This window comes from Betta splendens, chromosome 1 (genome assembly GCF_900634795.4).
Source record: "Betta splendens chromosome 1, fBetSpl5.4, whole genome shotgun sequence".
Taxonomy (NCBI): domain Eukaryota; kingdom Metazoa; phylum Chordata; class Actinopteri; order Anabantiformes; family Osphronemidae; genus Betta; species Betta splendens.
Genome location: NC_040881.3, coordinates 6,480,114 through 6,506,822, shown reverse-complemented (window position 1 = coordinate 6,506,822; position 26,709 = coordinate 6,480,114). Strand labels below are relative to the sequence as shown.

The window sequence follows — 26,709 nt, the reverse complement described above, 5'->3', positions numbered from 1 at the left end:
TGATTTTAAACAAAACCATGTAAAACGACAAACCTTGTCAGTCTTCAAGACTGATGAGAGATGGTCTTAATGTTCTGCCCCCTGATTCAAATTAAACCAGAGTCAAGATTTTCGACATCAGATGGGTTTATCTATCATATGATAGATCTGTAGAGTAGCTATAGTAGTTTTACTTACTTTTAGACTTTACAATAAAGATCATGACTTTATTTCACTTGTAAAGAATAAACACAAAAGGTGGCGGCCCTTTGGACGATCAGACGTACAGTATATTTTTACAATGACTGGTGGGTGCCTGGTGGAAGTAAGTCAGCAGTCAGTCTGACCAAGTCAGGGTTTTACACTATACCATATATATATATACGAAAATATATACAGTATGCAGTATGTTTTATCACAGAAAAGCAAAAGTGAAACCAACAAGGCACAGTAAATATAAACCTGGTTTTATTATTACCACTGAATTGCAGTCAGCTTACTGTAGGTGTGGTCAGCAACATAGACTTACTTTGACCACAATATCTTACTTTGTGTTTGTTCTTTTGGAGGAAACAACACAACAAACACTAGATACAATCATTTATACTGTCAGTCTTCTGATTAACTGGAACTCAGAAAGCACTGATAACATATCATGCACACTGAAAGTACTGTTTTAGTCAAGGGCAAGGAAACAGTAAACGACTCCTGCATCATGTGTGAGCTGCTTCAAAAGTTCAGGAAATATTTTATTGGTTTCTGTTGCTATAAAATTTAAATGTCCTCTAGGACATAGAGGTTTATTGACAGATGTTAAACTCCAAAGTGTCCTGCATCATCATTTTATCCAATGAGATTGAGAGTTCATAGGTCGAGTGCTCACTTATCAGTGAAGGTAACAACTCCTTAATTGTCTTTGTTTATCTACAGACATGTTGTAGATGTGTATAAACTTTTATTAGGTATTTAACTGATGTTATACCAGTAGGATGATATGTGACAGTTCTAAATGCTTTGTGTTTCACAGTTATTCAGAAGAGTCGAGCATCCGCAGATAAGACAGGTGATGTGTCACAGTACAGATGTTCAAACATGAAAGTAAAAGTGAAACAAGTAACCAGGTTGATTATCAGTTAAGTCAAGGTACAGGCAGCTCAGGTGTGATCAGCAAACAGACTCTGAATGCAAAATGGGAGTAATGTGCACCAGTAAGTAAAACAATGAAGTTTTGTTGTGTCTTTGTGGATGATCTTTTAAAGAAGTGTGTCTTCAGTTATATAGTCGTTCAGTCATGATCGTGTTTGTTGCCTTTTTCTGGGATTCACAGAGAACCCAACAGAGACTGATGGGACCGCAGAGGTTGTATCTTCCAGCCCTCTAGATCCTTTAGAGGTCTACAATATGAACAAAACAAGACGAGGCCTCGCTCTCATCTTTAATCAGCAGAGCTTTGTTGAGAGTAAATTGTGTTACAGGTGTGGGAGTGACATTGACTGCTCCAACTTGAAGAAAAGGTATGTCTTTCTTGTGTTTGGCTGATGTGTTTCTTCATGAATTACTTTCTTGTAAATTTTTAGAAACTGTAAAACATTTATGTCGTAACACAACATATGAAACTTTCAGTGCTTTATAATTTTCATTATATGACCAGTTTATTTTCATCTTTCTTCAAGTCTGAAGCATCTTGGCTTTGAAGTGAAGGCATTCACAGATTTAAGTGAAAGTAAAGTTCATGCTAAACTTGATAAAGGTGAGTGCAGCACATCCATGATCAGCTGTAAAACAGTCTTCATAACTTGATTCAGTTTTTTGTTCAGTCTAGAAATATTTATTTGTATTTGTTTTTTATATACATGTGTAGTTTGTGTTGACACAAACTACTGTACACAAAATGAAAATAATATATCCAACAAGAACCAGTAACACAAACAGAAGCCTGAATAATGACATTCAACAGCCTCTGCTTAGAACCTTGAGTTGTGAGTTTAACAAATAATTGTTGTCTCACCAGCTGCAACGGCCGATCACTCAAATGCCGACTGCTTTTTAGTTGTCTTCATGAGCCATGGTGAGAAAAATTATGTTAATGCTTTCGACAAAACAATCACCATTCAGGAGATTGTAGACAAGTTCAGAGGAACCAACTGCAAAAGTCTTGTGGGAAAACCCAAGATCTTTATATGGCAGGTACAAACAAAAAAAACATTAGCAACCACCAAAACATTACTTTACTTTAAAACCTAAATCATTTTACCGTCTGTCATCAGGCGTGTCGTGGAGATAAGCATGATGACCCAGTGACTCCCTGTGCCACTGAGCCCACTGAGGTGGTGGAGGCTGGAGCTGTGTACACTCTCCCTGCTGCAGCTGATTTCATCATGTGTTACTCTGTGGCTGAAGGTAAAACATGTGGCGTGAACTGATGGACAAATTCTGTTAATACTAGAATATATTATAGGGAATCACTTCGTTTAAATGTCTTGCTGATCACTCAGTAGGTACAGTATAACTTCCTATCTCTTCCTACTAGGTTACTATTCCTATCGGGATCCTTTAAGAGGCTCCTGGTACATCCAGGACCTGTGTGAGCTGCTACAGACGTACGGGGATTCACTGGAATTCACACACTTACTGACACTGGTTAATGCAAAAGTGTCAAAGAGGGACACTAAAATGGATAAAAACGGGAAAAACTTTGAAGCAAAGCAGGTACCTTGCTTTGCTTCAATGCTCACCAAGAAACTTTACTTTCACCCAAAACAGTAACCTACAGTATAGTTCATCATAAATATGTATTATACAGATGATATTAATAATCCCTCTCGCTATACTTTTACAAATTTTTTGTAAACCACATTTTGTGTTAGCGCTTTTAAATGCAATACATTTCTGGTCATGAGTTTGTTTTGTGTTTAACTAATGGGAAACTGCACCAATGTTGGTTTGTTAACAAATTGTTATGAGTTTACTGCAAATTTTGCATCTAAAATAAAAGTTATTAAAATAAATCCTAGATGTGTCTGTTGTCTTTACTTCTTCACTGAAGGTTCTGCTGCCAGTTCTTCCAGCTGTCAGTGGGTGAGAGGCCACACAGGCAGACAACCAGTCACACTCACCACCTGCAGCTCAGTGTCAGGATTCCACAGGTAATGGACCCACATGTACAGCGTGGACAGGTGGTTTAAGTGACGACAGTTTTATTTGAAGGCAAGGCAAGCAGGGTTATTCACAGAAGATCTCAGGCGTGAGTGCAAGAGGAACAGGCAGAATCGTAATCCGGAGACAGGCGAGGTTTCGTTAGCAGGTAGGCACGGCAAAGGGACAGGCGAGGAACAGGCTTTCTCTTGGTCAGACGGTCAGGTACGTTACCAGTGTGTTCACAGCAAGGTACAGGCAAGGAGCAGGCAGGAATCGAGAGTCAGGTTCAAAACGAGCTCTAGGACAAGGTAATGCATACGAGAATGCTGGCGAGTGGTGTGTACATGTGACAATCTGGTGTCTGACTGATGTGAGGTGGTGACTAAGTACTGGTGGTGATTACATGATTACTGACAGGTGTGCGTGATGAACCGGGGATAGCATGGGAAACAGGTGTGACATGAGTGAGACAGGAAGTACTAGAAAGTAAAACAGGAAACTGGACTAAAACTTGACAACATGAGTGAAAACAAAGTCCTTTCAAAATAAAACCTGTACATGACCAGGAACATGACAGGAATATGACACTCAGTGTCTCCAGTTAAACTGACTGACTGTGGGAGGAAACTGGAGAAAACCAACGCAGACACATCCTTGGGAGACGCTGTGGGCCCTGCCTGGGACCACATGGGCAGCGGGCCCCCCATGATTGAGAATAGGTGAATGGTGTGGGTGTGAGCATGTATGTGAGAGTGCATGGGTTCACACTCTGTGATTGAGTAGATGTTTGTGGGAGTGCATGTGGTAGTATGTGTTTATGTACAGTATGTCTGTGTTTATGTATGTGTCTGCCTGTGAAGTCTGCTGAGTGGAGCCTGATATCAGCAATCCTCATCACTTGATTTTTTTTCTCAGTGCAGTCTAATGACTTTATTTATTTTACTAAATGTACCCGAGTGCTGATCATACTGTACCTTGTTTCTCAAATTACCGGTGATTGGTCCTGGTGGTGCTCAGGCCAGGCCAGCTTAGCGCAGTAGCAGCTGGAATACGAAGTGGTGCCGGTATGCGCTATTAGTAGTGATGGCAAATCATAGCCTTGTGAAGCACTGAGAAACTTTGACACAGTTGGGCTGAAATAGACTGCTGCACACCCTTAGACAGTCAGAACAACGACATCTGCTGGTTGTGTGTGAGAACTGCATCAGAGCAAACTGACCATCAAACCCTCACTGACACGTGGCTGTTCAGGATCAATCAGAGTCAATGTTTCATTCTCACATTAAAGTTATTTAATCAAAGGTGCAGCCTTGATATGGCAAATATGTTTGATAGCCAGATGTTACGAGCGCTGTATTACTACATTGAGGAACCCGGAGAGAACCCACCCGAACACGGGGAGAACATGCAAACTCCACACAGAAAGATACCTGGGCCGTCTCCAGGAATTAAAACCAGGACCTTTTCGCTGTGAGGCGACAGTTTTCTATCAGTCAGTAACTATGAAGCAGCTGAGTCCAGTCAAGGTTCTGCTCTTCACACTGGTGGTCCATTGTCTGTGGAAAGTGCAACTTTTACTCAGGTCAAGTCTGAAAAGCTCAACTTTCAGCAGTTCAAACCCTTGAAAGGATTGATAGAAGGAAACATATACAAATATTATGGCAGAAAAAAACAACTGTACATCTACAAAATAATTAATCAGAAACAGTGAGGTCCATCTGTGCAAGGGTCGATGGGACTGTGACATAAAAACACAACTAGACTTAAATACTCCATTACTCTGTACTTTACTTACTTACTCCCAGTTTATTTTCATATAGTGTAATGAATAAATTAATAATGTTAAAATCAGGAATAATGTTAGGAATGTTGTGTTTTTATTAGAATAGTGTCTGAATAGTGTGAAGATTAAAAGGCCACATTGGCTACTGGAGGCTCATTCCTCGATTTGTCCACCAGGGGGCATTGTCTGACTTACAAGTTACACCTATCACTTTCAACTAGTCAGTTATTAAATAATGTAAAGTTACATGCACCGCTGCCGACGGTGCCACTGCACCGATCTGTCAATCTCACGCTCCTTCCTTCCCTCACTCGTGAACAAGACTCCAAGATACTTGAACTCCTCCACTTGGGGCAGGAATTCTCCTCCAACCTTGAGAGAGCAAGCCACCTTTTTCCTGTCAAGAACCATGGCCTCACATTTGGAGGAGCTGATTCTCATCCCAGCCGATTCACACTCAGCCACAAACCGCCCCAGCGCACGCTGGAGGTCCTGGCCTGATGAAGCCAACAGGACAACAAACTCTGCAAAAAGCAGAGACGCAATCCTGCGGTTCCCAAACCAGAACCCCTCGGGCCCCTGGCTGCGCCTAGAAATTGTGTCCATAAAAATAATGAACAGAACCGGTGACAGAGGGCAGCCTTGCCGAAGTCAAATATGCACCGGGAACAGGTCTGACTTACTGCCGGCAATGCAAACCAAGCTCCTGCTCCGGTTTTACAGAGACCGAACAGCCCTTAGCAAAGGGCCTTGGACTCCATACTCCCGGAGCACCCCCCACAGGATGCCATGAGGGACAACAACCTCCCCGGTTGTCAAGTCCAGAGGAGCTGTCCTCTAGGTACTCAGGACGGATCTCCTCCACCCCCGCTGCCCTGCTACCGAGGAGCTTACTAACTACAGTACCTCGGTGGCCTCAGCCTGGGTGATGGGCAAGTCCACCTCTAAGTCCCTTGCCTCTGCTTCCTCAGTAGAAGGCGTGTCAAAGAGGTTGAGGAGATCCTCAAAGTACTCCTTCCACCGTCCAATAACATCCCCAGTCGAGGTCAACAGCTCCCCACCTCCACTGAAAACAGAGTTGGTGAAGGACTGCTTCCTGGTCCTGAGGCGTCGAACGGTTTGCCCGAATCTCTTTGTGAATCTCTGAATGAGGCTGAATGGCCATAGAGGCCTCCTCTATGGCCTCCCCGAACTCCTCCCAGGTCAGGGTTTCTGATCTTTCTCAGGACTTTGCATACCTCAGCGGATGACACATTAGGAGGGGGGCTGTGTGATCCAGGTGTGTGTGTGCCTTCCTGTATTGTTACCATTGGTCTCAAAGCAGACATAGACTGTGTTGAGGTCATCCTGTACTCTGTCTGAGGAGCATCAGTGGAGTAGAAACTCTCCAGCTTCTCTTTGTACTGCTTCTTGGCTGCTGTAATGGCTCTTCTCAGGCCATACTTTCCTACTTGGTACTCTGACTGTGAATGCAACTGATCAAGCACGCAGCATGTGACATACCTGACTGTTTATCCACGGCAGTCAGGGCAGTCTTATCTTAAACTCATTCTTTACCTTGAAACTCATGTACAGTACATAACAAAGAGTACACATTCCTATACCACATACTCAACCCCCTGTGCTGTTCTTCCTCATTTCCAGAGAACCTCTGACTGGTTTAACATTCCAACAAGTTCTGGTAAAATCTCAAATGTCTGATTTTCAAAGTATTTGTTTCTAGTTGCTAACTTCTTAGGAAGTTTAGGATTGAGTGCAATTCAACTCTGAACGGTGGAGGAACGGCCTATATATAAATTTCTAACAAACAGCAGTAGTCAGAGAGTACAAACACTAGTACTTACATCTCTAGGTAACTTTTGGCAGTTTGTGCTATACTGTACAAACCAACAAAAAGGCTTTAACAGGCTTTTCTGTACTTTTGTGTATTTCTTGTGAATTGCAGGAAAACTGAAAACCAACCATGATACAAAACTTACAATTTCTCAACTTGGTTACCAGTGACTTGGTGTTTTTTGTAGTAGCAGCTGAATAGCTACAATAATGAAACACATAATTGTATAAAACATCATTTTACCAACAAACCAGCAAACTCCCTATTTCTGCTACTGTGTACATTGTTTTCTTAATCTTTCTTGAAGATGTTTAATCATTCTTTCATTTGTTGGCCTATAATTATGATATGTATAAAGATGTTTAGGTTTTTTTCATGATATACAGTTGTTTCTAAGGAAATCAACTTTCATCTTTATAAATTATTAGACTAACTTAATTTTTGTGTTCAGTTACTTTGATTAGTATTTTTACGTTTTTTTCATACTTTATACATGTGTCTTATGTGTATGTGTATGTGTCTTATCTCTTCTTAAAGAAAAAAATCAGTATTTTACAATTAATGTGCAATAGGAAATGCTTTTTTTATTCAATAGTATTAATTAGTTAAAATTTAGTTTACATGAACACTGTTAATAGCTGTTGGTAATTTCAGTCCTACTTCAATTGTTAATCTATTTAATTCTTGTAGTTCGAAGCAGCACCTTGTACGAGCACTGTGACATAACTAAGGCTTGACTGACAGATGTCAGGCCTCCTCTGAAACAGCCAATGAGGTTACAGGGGAGGAGACCAAGTGCTGCTTTATCTGTGATGCACTGAAGGGTAAAATTCACTTCTCAGAGTCAGAGTGAGGATAAAATCTGCACATCTCTAACACAGCCGACATGTCTGAAGGTATATTGACTTCCATGCTTTGAAACTAAAGGGGTTTTATTGCTCACAGTGTTTTAATTTTTATTAAATAACATTATTGTTCAGTGCCAGTTACAATGTTGTAAATGTAATTCAGCGATGTGATGTCAATGAAACTTTTCTTAATGCCAGGACTTTGGTCACTGTTCTAATTTTGACAGACAGCAAATCAGACTGATGACAGCGTTACACTAGACTTCATATACTATATTTGTGAATCATTTTGGCACTTACAAACGGATCAACACCGAAGGTCAAGAGTCTGACTTTATAACAATAGTTATATTATGTTTAATATTTTTGAATGCTTTCTTTTGGTCTATTACAGTTTTAACCTACTGCTTAAACACATTTTGCAAAATTTGGACATACAGTAAGCACTTGAAGATTAATGATGAAACAATGCTATCAAAACTTAACATTTCTTTCTAAAAATTAAATTCTTGCAACAAAACCTTACACACAAGCTCCATTTGAATCACCCTTTCATGTCACCAGCAGTACACTGGAGAACTTTATATAACTTTATATACTTTATATGTATATAAAAAAACTCCAGTCTTTGTGTTTCCATTTTAAATTCTAACTTGCCGTACTGTACTTAACATTACTGAATGTGTTCCCATCTTTAATTATGCGTCTTTGCAACTCACAAAGTCAGATTGTGTTATTTTGTTGTACCATTTCAGTGATGTCCAGTTGACTCTCATTGCATCCATGTTTGCATAGTTCTCCACATGTCTGACCTGTGGCCTATTTGTAGCGCTGAAGCTCAGACTGTTTAGTGTTCTGTTTTTTGTGCGTGTGTGTGTGTGTGTGTGTGTGTCTACATTTGACAGATGAGCACTGCTTTTTGAACGGAGTGTTTAAGTGTCTAATCTAAGAAAACGTGTGTAGTTTTTCACAATAAGTGTGTTACAAAAATGAAACCAAAGTGCAAAGTTGAAAATGTGTTTAAGCTGTGGTTAGACTGTGTTTAACATTGTGCTACAAGAAGTTTAAGTATTGAGGCTTTGGTCTAAGCATTCGCTTTTAGTGTGTAAGCAATAGGCAAAAACTGTCAGGCTTAGGCAGAGATCGGACCAACATGCACAGCGATGAGACAACCGGTAGATAGAAAAACCAACGTTTAATGCAGTAATCCAAATCACAGACAGTCCAGGTCATACACGGGCAAGCACAGCATTGAGGCACAGAGGAAGCAGGCGTAATTGGGTGCGTTAACAGGCAAGGGTCAATATCAGAAGGCTCAGATCTCCGTGTTAAAATCAGCAGGCTTAATCAGGTCCGGTAACAGGCAGAGCTCAGCAACAGAAGCAAGGAGTTTACAATACCAGTCGGGATCAGACGAGAATGGGTGGTCAGGAACACAGAACAAGGTAAAGAACGAGGTAAGCTGAACTGAGAACTGCTGGAAAGTGATGTCATGCATTCAACGATCTGGCAAATGGCTGGGGTGACTACTGGTGCTTAAATCCAGGTGGCTGATTACTGATCTGAGAGTGTGTGTAGTGTGAAGTGTGTGTAATGAGGACCGGGAGTAAAGCGGAAACTAACAAGATGAAAACAGAAACCGGAAGTACTACAAAATAAAACAGGAGAGTGGAACCAAAACATGACAAGTGCAAACAGAGAGTCGTTCAGAATAAAACAACAAACAAAAACCCAGATTTTGACAAAAACTGTATTAGTCTGGAAAGTCTCCTGAACATGTTCCACACTTACCATTTAACGGTTCTAATTCTACTGAGAAACACCTTGGCCTTGTCTTTACAGCAGACTGCATTAGAGTTTATCAGTGCAGTTACCCTATTGTCTGGGTGACTAATGTATGTTGTGCTTTCCTGTTATTCTCAGAAAGCTTCACAGAGACTGATGGGTTATTTACAAGGTACGTTTCTTCTGGTTTGGGTTTTCATCAGGTGGGAAATTCTCATCAATCTCATTCTTCAGCATTAGTATAATATTATTATTGTTTTTATGTGTAATTTGATTTGATATTAATAGTTGTGTCCAACTTGTAATCATGAAACAGGTTATAGCAAGACAAGCTGCAATCCCCCCTTCTCAAGACACATGCTTATTTAAACAAATAATATGCAAATCAGTTGCCATAGGTCAAGTTTAAACTATACATTTAAACCCATAACGCCGTCGCAATCGTCACAACACCACAGGACATTATACTCCATACTCCACAGCTGCTTTATACATAGACTGAAAATATGAAGTTATTAGAACCTTAATTTGTACAATACACACCAAATTGTCACACTGTAATACAACATGATACAGTATAATACAAAACACAACAGTCCAGTCTACCCACCCCTAGTAAATATCTTAACCCATATTAACCACCCACTCAACCCAGAATAAGACAAACATACTACTGAGCGCCACAGGAAGTGTTTTTCTTTTTTCAGTCTTTATTACTCCTCCTTCTGAGATCTCTGTGATTAGACACCGCTATTAGTTCATAGCTATATTGTTTTTTTATTTGTAACGTTTACTGTATATATGTCTTTTTTATTTTATTTCAAAGTCTATATGTTAAAATTTTACATGCACATTTTATTACATTGCATGGAGCATCTGGGATGAAAGTAATTTCCCCTCAGGGATCAATAAAGTATTTCTATTCTATTCTATTCTAATATCTTACTGAATTGTCTCAGATGAAATCAGGGAACCCTTTTACAAAACACCGAAACCTCTTTATCTCCTTCCCTCCCAATCAGGAAACTAATAACAACAAACCAACAGGTGACTAAAGATTCTCCAGACGTCTACAATATGACAAAGGTAAGAAGTGGCCGCGCTCTCATCTTTAACTGGATGCAGTTTGATCTTGCACTGCAGCTGAATCCAAGATTTGGAAGTGACAAAGACTACAAGAACTTGAAGAAAAGGTAATTACAATAAAACTGTTTTACTGGTAACAGGAAGTAAGAAATGGTCAGTGTTTGACTCTTTTTTACTTTATGTATGTATCTCTTTAAGACGGGAAGATTTTGGCTTTGAAGTGAATATCTTCAAAGACTTAAAGAAAAGTGATGTCAATGCCAAACTTGATGAAGGTAAGTGCAGCACAATTATGATCATCTGTAATAATTACTGGAATCTAGAATCTGTAAACATTTTAAATGGAGCCAACACTTGAATACATTAATTGGTTTAGTTTCAAATTGCCAGAGATGTTTAGCTATGGTATCAATCTATATCAAGTGTAGTTTGTGTTGTTGTGTTGACTGTGTTGTGTATCTACAGTAGAGAGATATTTCAGTTATTGAGACTAACTGGGAGATTAGATGAGGTTTAACTTTGAAATTGTGAGACTTTAACAAATGATTTTTTTCCCCACTAGCTGCAAAGGCAGATTATTCAAATGTAGACTGCTTATTAGTTGTCTACATGAGCCACGGTGAAAAAGATTATGTTGAAACCTACGATGAAAAGCTCATGATTAGTGATATCACAGACAAGTTCAGAGGAGATGAGTGCAAAAGTCTTGCTGGAAAACCCAAAATCTTCATATGGCAGGTACATTTGAACAAAACTTTATTACTATTTATCAAAACATTAATTTACTTTTAAATCAATACACATCCAAATTTACCACAATTTTACCAGGCTTGCCGTGGATCTGAGTTTGATGAACCCGTTGATAGTGAAACTGAGCACTTGGTTTTGGAGGCTGGATCTATAAATGTTTTTCCTGCTGGAGCTGATTTCATCATGTGTTACGCTGTGGCTGAAGGTAATGTGGGATGAACTGATTCAACTAACTAATAATCTTTACTTAAACCAACATTTCAGTTCATTTTATATATTTACTTATAATTTAATTCATCCGTCTGTTTAAATGTTTTTTTTAATCTAATAACTGTCTGTCCTTTATCCTTTGTTCTCTTACTGCATTAAAGGGTACTACGCCCACCGAGACAGTAAAAATGGCTCCTGGTACATCCAGGATCTGTGTAAGCAGCTTAAGAATTGCGGGGATTCACTTGAATTCACAGAATTGCTGACACTTGTTAACAACAATGTGTCGAAGATGGAAGATAGAGAGAAGAAAAAGCAAATACCTTGCTTTGCATCAATGCTCACCAAGAACCTGTACTTACAAAAAAAGTTCCAAAATTCTTGTACAGTAATTTGCTCTAATTTGTTCTCATGTGTGCATGGGTTTTCTCCATTTCTTAAGAACTGGGAAAGGCTCCAACAAGACCTGCGACCGGAAAGTGACTGTTTGAAATGTCATTAGTATTTTTCTGAACCAGAACTCTGGGTTTGAAAGCTCCAGATGTACAGTAGTTCTAATTGAATTGGGGGGTGCTGGAGCCTATCCCAGCTGGCTATGGGCGAGAGGCAGGGTACACCCTGGACAATTGGATCATGAAAATGCATTTTACATTTTGCAATATTAAATACATATTCAATATTAAAAGTGGCCATGCAATATGCAGTTCCATTAATTAATTTTTCTAGTTTTTAAAATAGCAATGCATTTTCCAATTCACAGTTCAATATGCATTTTGAAAATGCATTCTGCAAATAGCAATGCATTAATAAGAAGTGTTCTCCTTTCACAGGAGGAGGAGGTTGCACTAGCAGTTAGTAGGAATGTTGACCAGTCAGAGGTTCTCTGGAAATTAGGAAGAACAGCACAGGGGGTTGAGTATGTGGTATAAGAATGTGTACTCTTTTTTTGTTCTCTGTTATGTACCATCTTAGTCTGGCCTCTCAGAGTTTAAGACAAGACTGCTGTGGATAAACAGTCAGGTACGTCACATGCTGCGTGCCCGGCAACAAATTACGGCCTGAGAAGAGCCATTACAGCAGCCAAGAAGCAGTACAAAGAGAAGCAGGAGAGTTTCTACTCCACTGCTGATGCTCCTCAGACAGCGTACAGGATGACCTCAACACATTCTATGCCCACTTTGAGACCAATGGTAAAAATACAGGAAGGCACACACACACCTGGATCACACAGCCATAAGGCTTTGGCCACTACAATAACAAACATGGGCTCCCACAGGGGTGTGTTGTCAGTCCCGTGTTGCCTCTCACAAGAGCAACATTATCCTTAAACGTACTGATGACAGGGTACAATGAAAATCAAAGAAAGGATTTTATTGTACAGGGAAACATTGAACGTTTGAATAGGATAAGACGTACTTTATTGATAAACTTATTTAGTAAATAACAAACAACTGGGCTGAATGACATATTGTGAGAATTGAATTGGAAGATGGAATTCAACTAGGACAAAGTTTGTCCCTAACTAAATACCTTGTGGGCGTTACCAGATTTAAGAGGCAGAGAGTGCAGCTTGTACAGTAGCTGGACCTTGGGGTGAGGTTACACCTCTTGACCTTATCAGATTAGACTATTTACTGTAAATGAATTCTAAATTTGGGGATAAACTATAGTTTTCTCTTTCCAGCAAACTCAAAGTACCATTACACCATAACACAACATATGACAATAAATCTTTCAGATGAAGTTCTAATTGAATTGAAGTGATCATACAAGAAAAGAAGAGAAGAAAAAAATGGCTTAATCTGGATTGTAGTGTTGAGGTACCTGTAATTAAAATACAATCACACTATCTATGGCTCACATGGTGAAATGTTGTGAGGAGTACACTTGATGTTTCCACCAACGGAGGGCAATGTGGCTTCAAGTCACTCAGTCCTGTCTCTCTGGAATAATTTTACTATAATGTAAGTGAATGTGTAGTGAATAAACATTGTACACGAACCAATCTTGACAGCGTATTGTCCCCTGAATGCAATGGCTTAAGTTTCATGACAATTGAAGGTTCTGGTGCATCTGAACCAGAACTCTGGGTTTGAATGAAGGTCTTTCCATCCTTACTTAGTTCACATACAGTACCGGCTTTACGACTGTCATCGCTTGGTGCTGTTTATGGGCGATGTTTATGTTAGACTCAGTCCTGTTGTAGAACACAAAGTCACTAGTCTCCTTATCTTTGGGTAAGTCTCAATTCAAATTTGTCACAATTGCCATAATCCACTGTGCAGTGTCTCGGGTCTCCAGCATCCATATGACACTGTTTGCCACTGTGCATATGTACTGTAGGGCATGCAGAGACAATATTGATGCTGACTGGCTACACTCTTTTCTACCACCACTTTGCACTAACCTCTCTCAAATGACCTTGTCGATCCCTGCCATTGTAGAACAATTTGTATCCTCCTCTAATACGACGCACTTTGTTACACATTCACAAACACAGTACATTAACCTTCCTTCTCTCCATCATGTCTGCCAGCTCTCTGCCTTTCCCTGTCATTGTGCCAACGTTAAGAGTCTCTATTCTCAGGTCTACTCTCCTGCCTTTCCTCCTCTCTCTCTGTTCATAACCTCTTCTGCCTCCTCTCCTTTTTCAACAGGAGGCTAATTTCCACCTGCACACTGTAGATTAAAATCATCAGTTGTTAACCTGGGCCTCGAGCGATGAAATTCCTATGAAGAGTTTGCACGGTTGTTTTTGGCTGGACCAGCACAGAAGCATATATTTTGTAACAAGAGATGACATGGGCATGTGAATGAACAAAACCTTAATTGTATGATGTCATACAGAAAAACAACCCAAAGGCCAAAAATAAATGAAAGACCAAAAATGTTTCACCAGAGCAAAATGACACCCCCAGTTCTTTTTTGTCTTTAATTATATCTTTATTCAACACACCAATTAAACAAAGCTAGAGTCCAGTCAATGGAATGAGAATAAAGGTCTGACTTATAAAAACACCCAAACAGTGGCCATAAACACAAAACCACATGAATAGAGGTTATAACTGAATGGGTTTTTGCCAAAAGGAAAAGAATTAATCCAAATAAACACAATGAACATATGAGGAGCTGGCTCAGCCTGGTTTGGCTGTTTGTTACGCATACAGATTAAAAAGTTAGAAAAATAGAACCTATAAACTGCGCATTGATAGGTTTGATGTATGTAGACATTCAATTCTAACTACATGATCACACATGATGTTTGTGTGTCGTCACTACATTAATACTATGTCAATGAAAGACCTGATGAATATGGTTCATGCTGCACCCGCTCACCTAGTAAAAATAGTAGTAAAATAGTAGAACAGGAGGAATCCTATACACTTTTTAAGAGAAATCATCAAATGAATCATTCCATTTAGCGGCTGAGGAAATTGTTACTGTTTTGGGTGGAAGTACAATTCCTTGGTGAGCATTGAAGCAAAGCACGGTATTTGCTTTCCTTTAATGCTGTTGTCACCGCTGTCCCTCGTAGCCACTTCTCTGTTGACAAGGGTCAGTAATTCTGTGAATTCAAGTGAATCACCGTACCTCTCAAGCATTTTACACAGATCCTGGATGTACCAGCAGCCTTTTTTAGTGTGCCGATGGGAAAAGCTGCCTAAAATGACACAAGAGAGGAAGAACAGCTACTGAGTGATTAAAAAAAAATGGACGTTTAAATAGCATGATCAATTGTAGAATGTATGTTTTCAACACAACTAAATGAATTGAAATGTTAGTTTCAGAACAGACTAATAGTTCTCCATCAGTATATCCCTCAGGTTTTACCTTTAGCCACAGCATAACACATGATGAAATCAGCTGCAGCAGGAAGTGTTTTTACAGCTCCAGCACCTGCCAAGTTGTTCTTTTTCTTAATGGCATCATGAGCTTCTTCTTCCTCATTTTCAGAGCAAACCTGGTACACAGATCATTAGCACTGTTTAAATCTTAGACTTTTATGAATTTAAAAGTAAAATGTATTGGTGGATGTAAGTAAATTTTTCTTTATTGTTTACATGTACCTGCCATATGAAGATTTTGGGTTTTTTGACAAGACTTTTGCACTCGGTTCCTTTGAACTTATCTGTGATGGTTTTAATGGGGAGTTTTCCATCATATGCATAAACATTATCATCTTCATAATCTTCATCATAATCTTCATCATCATCATCATCATCATCATCATCATCATCATTGTCTTTACGTTTCATTTTCATTTCATTTTGAGCAGCATAACTCATATAGACAACTAATAAGCAGTCTGCATCTGAATGATCGTCTTTTGCAGCTGGTGGGACAAAAATCATTTGTTAAAGTCTCACAATTCCAAAGTTAAACCTTATCCAGTTTCCAAGTTAGTCTCAATAATACACAAGACAGCTTAACAAACTACAAACGATACTGATTGATAGCTTAACATTTCCAGTAGTTCATACAGCTGATCATCAATGTGCTGCACTCACCTTTATCAAGTTCAGAATTAACTTCATGTTTATTTAAATTTCTGAAGACCTTCACTTCAAAGCCAAGATGTTTCAGACTTAAAGAGAGATTCATAAAAAGATACAAAAAAGTTAAAACAAAAAGTTTTTTTTGTTACAACACAAGTTACTACAAAAAAGTAATTAATGACAAAACACAACCAAACCAACCTGCAACTCACTAGAAACATAGACATTACCTTTTCTCCAAGTTCTTACAGTCAGTCTCACTTCCAAACCTTGGATTCATCTGCAGGTCAGGATCAAACTGCTCGTAGTTAAAGATGAGAGCGCGGCCTCTTCTTCCATTCTTCATATTGTAGACCTCTAGAGGACCTTTGGAAAACCCGTTGGTCTCTGTAAGACTTTCTGTGAATAACAGTAAAAGCACAACATACATTAGTCACCCAGTCAATAGTGTAACTGCACTAATAAACTCTGATGCATGTTTGTCACCAGGCTGCTATAAAGACAAGGCCAAGGTGTTTCTCAAGAGAATTAGAACCGTTGACTGACTCTCCAGTCTAATAATAGCATTTAGAAATACTAAACATCATATAACTATTATTATAAAGTCAGACTCTTGACCTTTAGTGTTGATCAGTTCGTAAGTGCCAAAATGATCTAAATGATTTATGCTTTCACAAATATACAGTATGAAGTCTAGTGTAACGCTGTCATCAGTCTGATTTGCTGTCTGTCACAATTAGAACAGTGACCAAAGTCCTGACAATAAGAAAAGTTTCATTGACATCACATCACTGAATCACATTTACAACATTGTGACTGGCACTGAACAATAATGTTATTTAATAAAAATTAAAACACTGTGAGCAATAAAAACACCTTTAGTTTCAAAGCATGGAAGTCAAGTTACCTTCAGACATGTCTGCTGTGTTAGAGATGTGCAGATGTTGTTCTCACTCTGACTCTGAGAGAAGTGAATTGTACTCTTCAGTGCATCACAGATAAGCAGCACTTGGTCTCCTCCCCTGTAACCTTATTGGCTGTTTCAGAGGAGGCCTGACATCTGTCAGTCACACCTTAGTTATGTCACAGGGTTTGTACAAAATGCTGCTTCAAACCATCCATCCATTTTCTAAACCGCTTATTCCCTAATGCGGGGTCATGGGGGTGCTGGAGCCTAACCCAGCGAGAGGCAGGGTACACCCTGGATGGGTCGCCAGTCCATCACAGGGCAACACATAGACAGACAACCAATCATACACACACTCACACCTACGGGCAATGGAGAGAGTCCAATCAACCTAATGTGGGAGGAAGCCGGAGAACCCGGAGAGAACCCACGCAAGCACGGGGAAAACGTGCAAACTCCACACAGAAAGGCACCAGGGCCGCCTCCAGGAATCGAACCCAGAACCTTCTTGCTACCAACTGCACCACCATGGCGCCCTGCTTCAAACCATAAAAATCAAAATGATTTAAAAAAAAGGACTAAACCCACCTACGGCTGTTAACAATGTGCATGTGAAGTAAATTTTGAGAAATTAATACTACTGAATAAAAAGTGCATTTCCAGTTAAAAATGCAGAAGAATTGTTAAATGCATTTTTTTTCCTAAAGAAGAGATAAGATAGATACTTAATAGAATTGCTGGAAATTATTGAAATCTGAGAAACACTGCTTGAAGTAGCTGAACACAAATTTGAAATTAATTTAATAATCTATGAAAAACAAAGTTGATGATATCCACAGAAATTATATTTTGAAAAAAGCTAAACATCTCGATGGGTTAGGGTTATTATTATGTTCCAACAAACGAAAGAATGAATAATTAAACGTAATCAAGAAAGATTAAGAAAACAATGTACATGGTAGCAAAAAAAAGGAGGTCAAATGTTTTGTTTGTTGGTTTGTTGGTAAAAGATTGTGTTTTATCATTGTAGCTACTCAGCTTCTACTACAATGATGTATTCACGTCTCCAAACACCAAGTCACTACTAAACAAGTTGAGGCAACGTAAGTTTATTGTTGTGGTTGGTTTTCCAGTTTTCTATAATTCACAGGAAATACACAAGTGCAGAAAAGACTGTTTAATTAATTTTGTTGATTTGTATGTGTTATGGGAAAAATTGTCTCTTCCTTATTTCTATGTCTCTTCCTTACTTCTATGCAGTTATTCTATGATTTATGACTTATGTTCTGCAATTAATATCTTATGTTTTGTCTTACTGTATGCATTTGACATTTCACTTAGATTGTTCAATGGTCGTCTCTGCCTGATAGACTCTCAACTCTAGCTCCCAAACCCAAGGTCGGGGAGTTGTGTCTCTGTCTGTTGAGACTTGGTGCTCCTTTCTCACAGATAGTTGGACGTCAGCGATGCAGGTGTGAGAATCTAAATATCTTCACATACACTGTGACAGGGAGGAGATGGTGCATGTAATTTGATTGGGTTAGAAAGATATTCCACCCTGGTCTGACAGAGAAGCTAAAAGGCAGAAGCAACTTGAGGATCGTGGGCTCTTTGCATCACACCTTCGTGGTGTGTGCACTGATCTCCCCAGCTGGTTTTTGGTTTGTTGATGTGCACGATCAACATCCATGCTTTTTATTTGCTTTCCCCATTATTTTTATTTTCTTTATTATTTCAATAAATCGCACAAAAGGACAACTCTCTCATCTGCTTCTTTATGGAACATTTCCACCACAGTATGGCACCAACTGTCAAAAGTCACCAGAAAGTTTGTACCTCTTTCCTTTCCTAGGAAGTCTCGTATGAAGTTATGTCTCTGAAGTCCCAAACACTTTGTATGGGGTGCCAAATGTAAAAGTAGCACCTATAACTAGTTTTCTCACATTTAACTAAATGACACAACATGTTTTCTCACATTTAGTTAAATGTGCAAAAGTCTAAATGTAAATGTTAAATATAAATGTAAATGTTAAATATAAATGTAAATGTTAAATGTTAAATATAAATGTTAAATGTAAATGTTAAATGTTAAATATAAATGTTAAATGTAAATGTTAAATGTAAATGTTAAATGTTAAATCTAAATGTTAAATGTTAAATGTAAATGTTGAATGTAAATGTTAAATGTTAAATGTTAAATGTTAAATGTAATGTTAAATGTTAAATGTAAATGTTAAATGTTGGCCGAGTGTAAAACTGAATATTCATGAATGGGCAAGACTCCATCCCTACCCTCAAACAGCGCTGGTCTCAGATCAGAGACGCGAACATTTACATTTAACATTTAGCATTTAACATTTACATTTAACATTTACATTTACCATTTAACATTTACATTTAACATTTAACATTTACATTTAACATTTAACATTTACATTTAGACTTTTGTACATTTAACTAAATGTGAGAAAACATGTTGTGTCATTTAGTTAAATGTGAGAAAACTAGTTATAGGTGCTCCTTTTACATTTGGCACCCCATACACTTTGTATGTCAGACGTATGACATATGAAGTTGCGTTAACAGTTAGTAGGAATGTTAAACCAGTCAGAGGTTCTCTGGAAATTAGGAAAAGCACCATCAAACCTGTCTGACAACTCTGTCTTTAACATCCTTCTACCAATATATTCACTATCCATCTTCTGCGCATGTCCAAACCATCTTTGAGGGGTCTGAGTCTGAGGGCCTCTAGTTTGGAGGTGAATGTGAATGAACAAAACATTAATTGTGACATCACCAGTTATTTTTTGTCTTTATTTATATCTTCATTGAACACATCTATTAAACAAAGCTAGAGTCCAGTCAATGGAACAAGAATGAAGACAGAACCAGCCCTCCTGATCAGTGTGTCCACTCTGTTACTGTCTGCTACATTAATGCTGCTGCCCCAGCAGACCACAGTGTTAAACACAGGCCACAACAGACTCAAAGAACATCCTCAGCATGGAGCTGCAGACGTTAAAGGACCTGAGCCTTCTTGTTCAAAGCTGAGGAGTTCTTTTTCCAGTCCAGTTTATTGACCAAGTACACTCCCAGGTATTTCTACTTGGTCACGACCTTCACTTCAGTAATGTGGCTCAATTTAGGCACGAGCTCCTCCACCATTCCCAAGAATAATACCTCATGCTATATGCTAAATTAAAGCTTAGATTGTGTACTTTTAAATGACACCAAGCTTGTCTGTGTCAGTCGTTCACAGCAGAAGCGAGAGCTCAGTGAGTTTCAAAAGTTCACAGCACATCCACAGGGCTGGCTCTCCTCTGCTGTGAGGTGGATTTAGCCAAGATTAGGATAAGAAACAAGTAAGGGAAAAAGCAAAAACATAAATCAATTAATAGGATGAATTTATTCCACATTCATTTATACTACCTTGACAGATTTGAGAAAGACCTGAAACGATTTCATTTTATTCTGCTTTATGGAGTGTTTTGTGGTGCGCCAGTAATGGCCCTCTTTACGTAACAAAAGCAGCTGTTCACAGATGATTTAGCAAGCCGATCACTTAATTGGCCGCCCGTTAGAAAACTCACTAATGCTAGTGTTAAACAATCTGAGCCTCCTAAAAAAGTACAGTCCAGTTTTCTCCGAGTATACTCAGAGGTATTTGTACTTGGTTACGACTTCCACCTCTTCCTTTTTTAATAGTGAGCACTCCCAGATTTCCTAAAGTCTATCACCAGCTCCTTAGTTTTGTTGATGTTCAGTTGGAGGTGGTTCTGTGCACACCAGTCAACAAAGCTGTCCAACACTCTCTGGTACTCTATGACATGGCGGTTGGTGAGATAGTCCATGATCCATGAAAGCGGGGGGGGTCCAGTCCTAGATGGGGTAGATATGAAAACTTAGTGAATGTGTGTGTGTCAGTTATGAAAGTAACGTTATAATTATGGGGAAGCTCATAAAATGTAAGATGAACAAAAGAAGACAAGGCCTTTCTCTCTTCTAACCAGGAGCACTTTGAATTTACACTAATGCTGGATGACAAGCGTTGACTGCTCCAACTTGCTGGCTCTCCTGCCATCCTCCCTCTGCCCTCCCTGCTTATATAACAGATTTCTGCAACAAAATGTAGAAATAAATAAACAACCTACCCTCATCGGTGCATATGGCAAGGTGAGAGCAGAGAGACAACAAAGGTAGTGCAGAAACCAGAGGTTCAAAAAGGGCAGTGTGCAGTACAGCAGGTAAAAATAGTAAACAAAATGAATAAATCCAAAAGATAAAATTCACAAATATGAATTGAAATTATTATCACACTGCTAAACAAAAATGACATAAAATAAAAACAACCATTTACAAAAAACATCTTTTAACTCCATTACATCAACAGGAATGTGATTTTTAATGCGACATGCCCCCTACATGAGGCCCCAGGTGAGGTCCTCACCCCCAGGTACTGTATTTAAAGCCACTAACCATTTTCACCTCAAGCTCTTATCACTGTGCATGTGTACAGTAGCTTTACATTCCAGCAACTTTTACATTACCTTGAAACTTATGTACATAACAAAGAGTACACATTCTTTTACGACATACTCAACCCCCATGTGCTGTTCTTCTTAATTTCCAGAGAACCTCTGACTGGTTTAACATTCCTACTAACTGTTAGTGTAACCTCATCTGCCTGATCTTCATTTCTGACATACAAAGTATTTTTTCCTGGTTACTAACTTTGTAAGAAGTTCAGTCTCTGAAGTCCCAGTTCCTCCATTATTGTATTTGAGCAACAAAACTCTAATAAATCAGCCTTTTACTCAAAGCCACTAGTACAAACTAAAATCCTAGTTTTACAGTATCTTCTGTCAACACGTTCATAACAATGTGTCTCAGATAAGAGGATACAAGTCTGTTGTAGGCAGATCTTTACAGGAAGCACAAACCTATCACCTGGGATTTCTAGCTAATTATCTGTTGTATTTCAAAAAACAGTCAAGTGCAATTCATTGTGTGCAATGGTGCAGGAATTACCTGTATATAGTAGATTTCTAACAAACAGCAGTGGTTAGAGGTACAAACCTTACAATGTAAAGGACCTCCAGGTGACTTTTGACAGTTCATGCTATACAAATCAACAAAATTGAATTTTTTCTGCACTTTTGTGTATTTTCTGTAAATTGCAGGTAAACTGGAAACCAACCACGACAATAAACTTACGTTGCCTCAGCTTGTTTACCAGTGCCTTGGTGTTTGGAGACGTGGACACATCATTGTAGTAGCAACTAAATAGCTACAGTACAATGATAAAACACATCATTGTATAAAACATAATTTTACCAAAACTAAACATTCATTCATTTTTACCACTGTGCATTGTTTTCTTAAACTTTCTAGGTTATATTTTATTATTCCTTCATTTGTTGTCATGCATCAAGATGTTTAACTTTTTTCATATAATTTCTGTGGACATTATCAACTTTCTTCTTTATTCAATTCAATTCAATTTTAATTCAATTCAATTCAATTCAATTCAATTCAATTCAATTCAATTCAATTCAATTCAATTCAATTCAATTTTATTTATATAGCGCCAAATCACAACAAAGTTATTTCAAGGCACTGTACAAAGTAAGGTTTAAAACCTCACACAACTATACCCAACAAATCCCACATACAGCAAGCATTTAATTTGACAGCAACAGTGGAGAGGAAAAACTCCCTCTCTAACGAGGAAGAAACCTCCAGCAGAACCAGACTGGATGTGGGCGGCCATCTGCCTCGACCGGTTGGGGTGAGAGGATAGAGAGAGAAATTATTAGACTAATTTGTGTTCAGCTACTTTAATCTTTAGGTTTCAATAACTTGCAAAATTTGTCAAAATTTACTTCACATGCATATTGTTAATAGCTGTAAATCATTTCAGTCCTACCTACATTTTCAATCTAGTTAATCTGTGTACAAATTGTGTGACATAACTAAGGCTTGACTGACAGATGTTAGGCCTCCTCTGAAACAGCCAATGAGGTTACAGGGGAGGAGACCAAGTGCTGCTTTATCTGTGATGCACTGAAGAGTAAAATTCACTTCTCTCAGAGTGAGTGAGAACAACATCTGCACATCTCTAACACAGCAGACATGTCTGAAGGTAACTTGACTAACACGCTTTGAATCTAAAGGTGTTTTTATTGCTCACAGTGTTTTAATTTTTATTAAACTACATTATTGTTCAGTGCCAGTCACAGTGTTGTAAAAATGTGATTCAGGGATGTGATGTCAATGGAAACTTTCAGGACTTTGGTCACTGTTCTAAGTGTGACACACAGCAAACCAGACTGATGACAGTGTTACACTAGACTTCATATATTTATGAAAATATAAACCATTTGGTTCATTTTTGCACTTACACATCAAAAATAAAGGTCAAGAGTCTGATAATAATAGTTATATGATGTTTAGTATTTTTGTATGCTTACCTTTGGTCTGTTATTAGACAGGAGAGTCATGTTCTACACTATTGTCTGATTGACTAATGTATGTTGTGCTTTTCCTGTTATTAGTAGAAACTGACGGGTTTTCCAGTAGGTACGTTTCTTTGGGTTTGGTTTTTTATGAGGTGGAAAATTCTTACTTTACTTTGGTCTAGTTAACATTATTTGCAGCATTTGCATATTACTATTACTGTCATTACCTATATTTTGTATTGATGTCAATATTTGTGTCCTACTTGTAATCATGAAACAGGTCTTCTCAAAGTCCTCTTGAGGTCTACAATATGAAGAATAGAAGAAGAGGCCTCGCTCTCATCTTTAACTGGATACAGTTTGATCCTAAACTGAAAATGAATCCAAGGTATGGGAGTGACAGAGACTGCAAGAACTTGGAGAAAAGGTAATTTAAAATAAAACTAATTGTCCAGTGAGTTGCTTTATTTGGTTGTGGTTTCTCAATAATTAATTTTCACATTTCTGTGTTAAAATAAAGTAAAAAAATTTTCAATGCTTTGACTTTTTTGCACTTGTATGTATCTTTCTTTAAGCCTGACAAGCTTTGGCTTTAAAGTAAAGGTCTACAATGGAAATCTGACTGATAGTGAAGTTATTGCTAAACTCGATGAAGGTGAGTGCAGCACATTCATGCCAACACTCCAATTCACATGAATTGGTTTAGTTTCAAATTGCCAGAGATGTTTAGCTATGGTATCGATCGGTATCAATTGTAGTTTGTGTTGATGTGTTGTTGTGTTGACTGAGTTGTGTATCCACAGTAGAGAGATATTTCTGTTATTGAAACAAACTGGGAGATTGGATGAGGTTTAACTTTGGAATTGTGAGACTTTAACAAATGATTTTTTTCCCACCAGCTGCAAAGGCAGATCATTCAGATGCAGACTGCTTATTAGTTGTCTACATGAGCCACGGTGAAAAAGATCATGTTGAAACCTTCAATAAAAAGCTAATGATTAGTGATATCACAGATAAGTTCAGAGGAGCTGAGTGCAAAGGTCTTGCAGGAAAACCCAAAATCTTCATATGGCAGGTACATTTGAACAAAACACAAAACTTTATGACTAAATCAAACTTTATGACTCCATCAAAACATTACTTTACATTACTTTTAATTCGATGCACATCTAAATTTCACACAATGTCACCAGGCTTGCCGTGGATCTGTGTTTGATCAACCCGTTGATCACATTGAGGAATCTGCTTTGGAGGCTGGATCTGTGAACGCTTTTCCTGCTGGAGCTGATTTCATCATGTGTTACGCTGTGGCTGAAGGTAATATGCGATCAACTAATTAAACTAACTAATAATGTTTTCTTAAACCAACATTTCAGTTCATTTTATGCATTTATGTTTATAATTTATATATTTTTATGCATATAATTTAAATCATCTGTCTTTTTAAATGTTTATTTTTTCTAATGACTCAGTAGCTGTCCTTTCTTTCCTTATTTCATTAAAGGGTACTTTGCCCACCGGCACAAAGACAAAGGCTCCTGGTACATCAAGGAGCTGTGTAAGCAGCTTGAGAACTACGGGGATTCACTGGAATTCACAGAATTACTGACACTCGTTAACAAAAATGTGTCTGAGAGGAAAGGTAAAGGTGAAACGGTTAAAGGTAAAATGTCAAAGCAAATACCTTGCTTTGCATCAATGCTCACCAAGGAACTGTACTTAAAAAAAAGTTCCACTAAATATGATAATTGATTTGATGATTCTTTGGTAAACTGGGTGTGTTTCAAAAGATTTATATGAGATACAAGATTTATATAAGATTTCTGTTGTTCTACTACTCATTTACTTGGTGATTATGAGCACTACTGTTTATATAAGCATTGATTTATCATCCATATTTATCTAATGTACTCCTACAGTAAATTTTGTGTTTATATTGATTGAAAAGATAATTTTTAAAGCTGTCAGGTAGTTTACTGACCATCAAGTTCTGTTGACTCGCTGGTGTATAAAAATAAACCAGCAAGTCAAAGGAACTTGATGGTCTGAGTTGTCTTTTAGTTGGAGTTAAATACTGGAAATTTGTATGGAAACCTTAATGACCAGGTTGTACCTAATCATTACATATTATGCAGTCACCTTACTGTCATCCTCCTTGTCCATAGCACCAACCATCAGGTCTTGTACCTCAAGGAGAAGATGTGTTCTTTAGAATGTGCTATGGATGTAAAATACTCATTGTCCCATAATCAGTGACTTATCATTTTTTTATATTGTCATGACAAACAAATGACAAACTGATAGTGATAATGACAAACTGTGTACACAACATTATGTGTGATAATGTAGTTACTGTTTGCTGGCCATATCACTGGGATTTTTACCAGCCAGAAAGTAATTCATCATAAACTATTTCAAACCATTTATTATGAAATTCATACTTAATGCTAGAAAGTAATTTTTGTGATTTTAATACACACATAATACATAATACATTTGTTTTGTGTTTATGGCCACTGGCGCTGTGTTTTTATGAATCAGAACATGTGTGTTCAATAAAGACAGAATTAAAGACAAAAAAGAACTGGGGTTTTCACTTTGCTGTGTTCACACATTGTTGGTCTCTCTTTTGTGTTGTTTTTCTGTATGACATCACACAATTGTTGTTTGGTTCATCCACATGTCCACATCATTTCTTGTTACAAAATATAGGCAATATTTATTAACTCACCACATGCTACATGCTAACGGGTTATTATATCATATTTTCGTTTGTGTTAGATGTGTGTGAACAACATTTATATAGCTTTGTAGCCCAGACTCTGCTATTTAATTTGATGTTAGACATGTTTATATTCCTTTATATTTACTGCATTTGTTTATGACGTACAGGGGTGTACTTTTTAGGAGTGTCAAAGAACGGCAGGACTACAAGGTGTAGGACCTATACCCACAGCTCACAGACAGGACTCAGGTAAGATGTGTGTTTATCATCCACAGTACCAAATGGAAACTAAATAAGACATTATGATGCTGGATCCGTGACTAGGAGACCCTGAAGTGTAAAATCAGAGTCAGAGAAAGCTTTTTACGAGCGAGGGATAAATTAAATTAAAATGGAGTTCAGTGTTTTCCCTAGGATCATGGCTTTGGTGGGGGGGGGGTATGGCTAACACTAACACTTGTTAATCATAGTGTTTATGTTTCTTTTAATTACAGTATAACAATATATTATAACGTCTGAACAATTACTGTACAATAAAAACAATTGTAAATGTGCAAACGTGGAGACAGAAATTACATGTCATGGTGTAAATAACATAAGGATATTTAGTTCAATAAAAAAAAAAAACATGTACACTGAAGTGAGTGTGCAACTGGTCTGAGACGGGGTGACCTGTAAATAGCAGCCTCCAGTGCCCTTAGGTTGGTGGG

General features: G+C 38.1%; 3 protein-coding genes across 3 annotated transcripts in view; 2 read left to right on the top strand and 1 right to left on the bottom strand.

Annotated features, from left to right (window-relative positions):
* Window positions 1–696: 696 nt before the first annotated feature.
* The window catches only part of LOC114864558 (caspase-4-like), a 47,393-nt gene continuing 21,380 nt past the window's right edge, over window positions 697–26,709 (top strand). The window contains exons 1-14 of the mRNA XM_055508166.1: window positions 697–1,187; window positions 1,307–1,493; window positions 1,653–1,729; window positions 1,991–2,166; window positions 2,247–2,379; window positions 2,510–2,741; window positions 3,026–3,125; window positions 7,594–7,630; window positions 9,506–9,539; window positions 10,390–10,560; window positions 10,652–10,728; window positions 11,016–11,191; window positions 11,282–11,408; window positions 11,575–12,433. Coding sequence (XP_055364141.1) covers window positions 1,169–1,187; window positions 1,307–1,493; window positions 1,653–1,729; window positions 1,991–2,166; window positions 2,247–2,379; window positions 2,510–2,741; window positions 3,026–3,125; window positions 7,594–7,630; window positions 9,506–9,539; window positions 10,390–10,560; window positions 10,652–10,728; window positions 11,016–11,191; window positions 11,282–11,408; window positions 11,575–11,915 — 1,887 coding nt within the window. The 5' untranslated portion in view covers window positions 697–1,168 and the 3' untranslated portion in view covers window positions 11,916–12,433. The remainder of the gene's footprint in view (window positions 1,188–1,306; window positions 1,494–1,652; window positions 1,730–1,990; window positions 2,167–2,246; window positions 2,380–2,509; window positions 2,742–3,025; window positions 3,126–7,593; window positions 7,631–9,505; window positions 9,540–10,389; window positions 10,561–10,651; window positions 10,729–11,015; window positions 11,192–11,281; window positions 11,409–11,574; window positions 12,434–26,709) is intronic.
* Window positions 14,851–16,826, bottom strand: LOC129603973 (caspase-6-like). Its single transcript, XM_055508041.1, has 6 exons — window positions 16,817–16,826; window positions 16,140–16,308; window positions 15,922–15,998; window positions 15,481–15,614; window positions 15,245–15,374; window positions 14,851–15,074 (listed from the first exon to the last, which is right to left on the bottom strand). Exons 1-6 carry the CDS (start codon window positions 16,824–16,826, stop codon window positions 14,851–14,853), a joined length of 744 nt encoding a protein of 247 aa, XP_055364016.1.
* LOC114862313 (caspase-6-like) lies at window positions 22,844–25,843 on the top strand. The gene is made up of 7 exons (XM_029162493.3): window positions 22,844–22,958; window positions 23,371–23,395; window positions 23,555–23,701; window positions 23,850–23,929; window positions 24,174–24,349; window positions 24,468–24,591; window positions 24,779–25,843. The coding sequence occupies exons 1-7, from the start codon at window positions 22,949–22,951 to the stop codon at window positions 25,024–25,026; spliced, it is 810 nt and encodes a 269-aa protein (XP_029018326.1). The 5' UTR covers window positions 22,844–22,948; the 3' UTR covers window positions 25,027–25,843.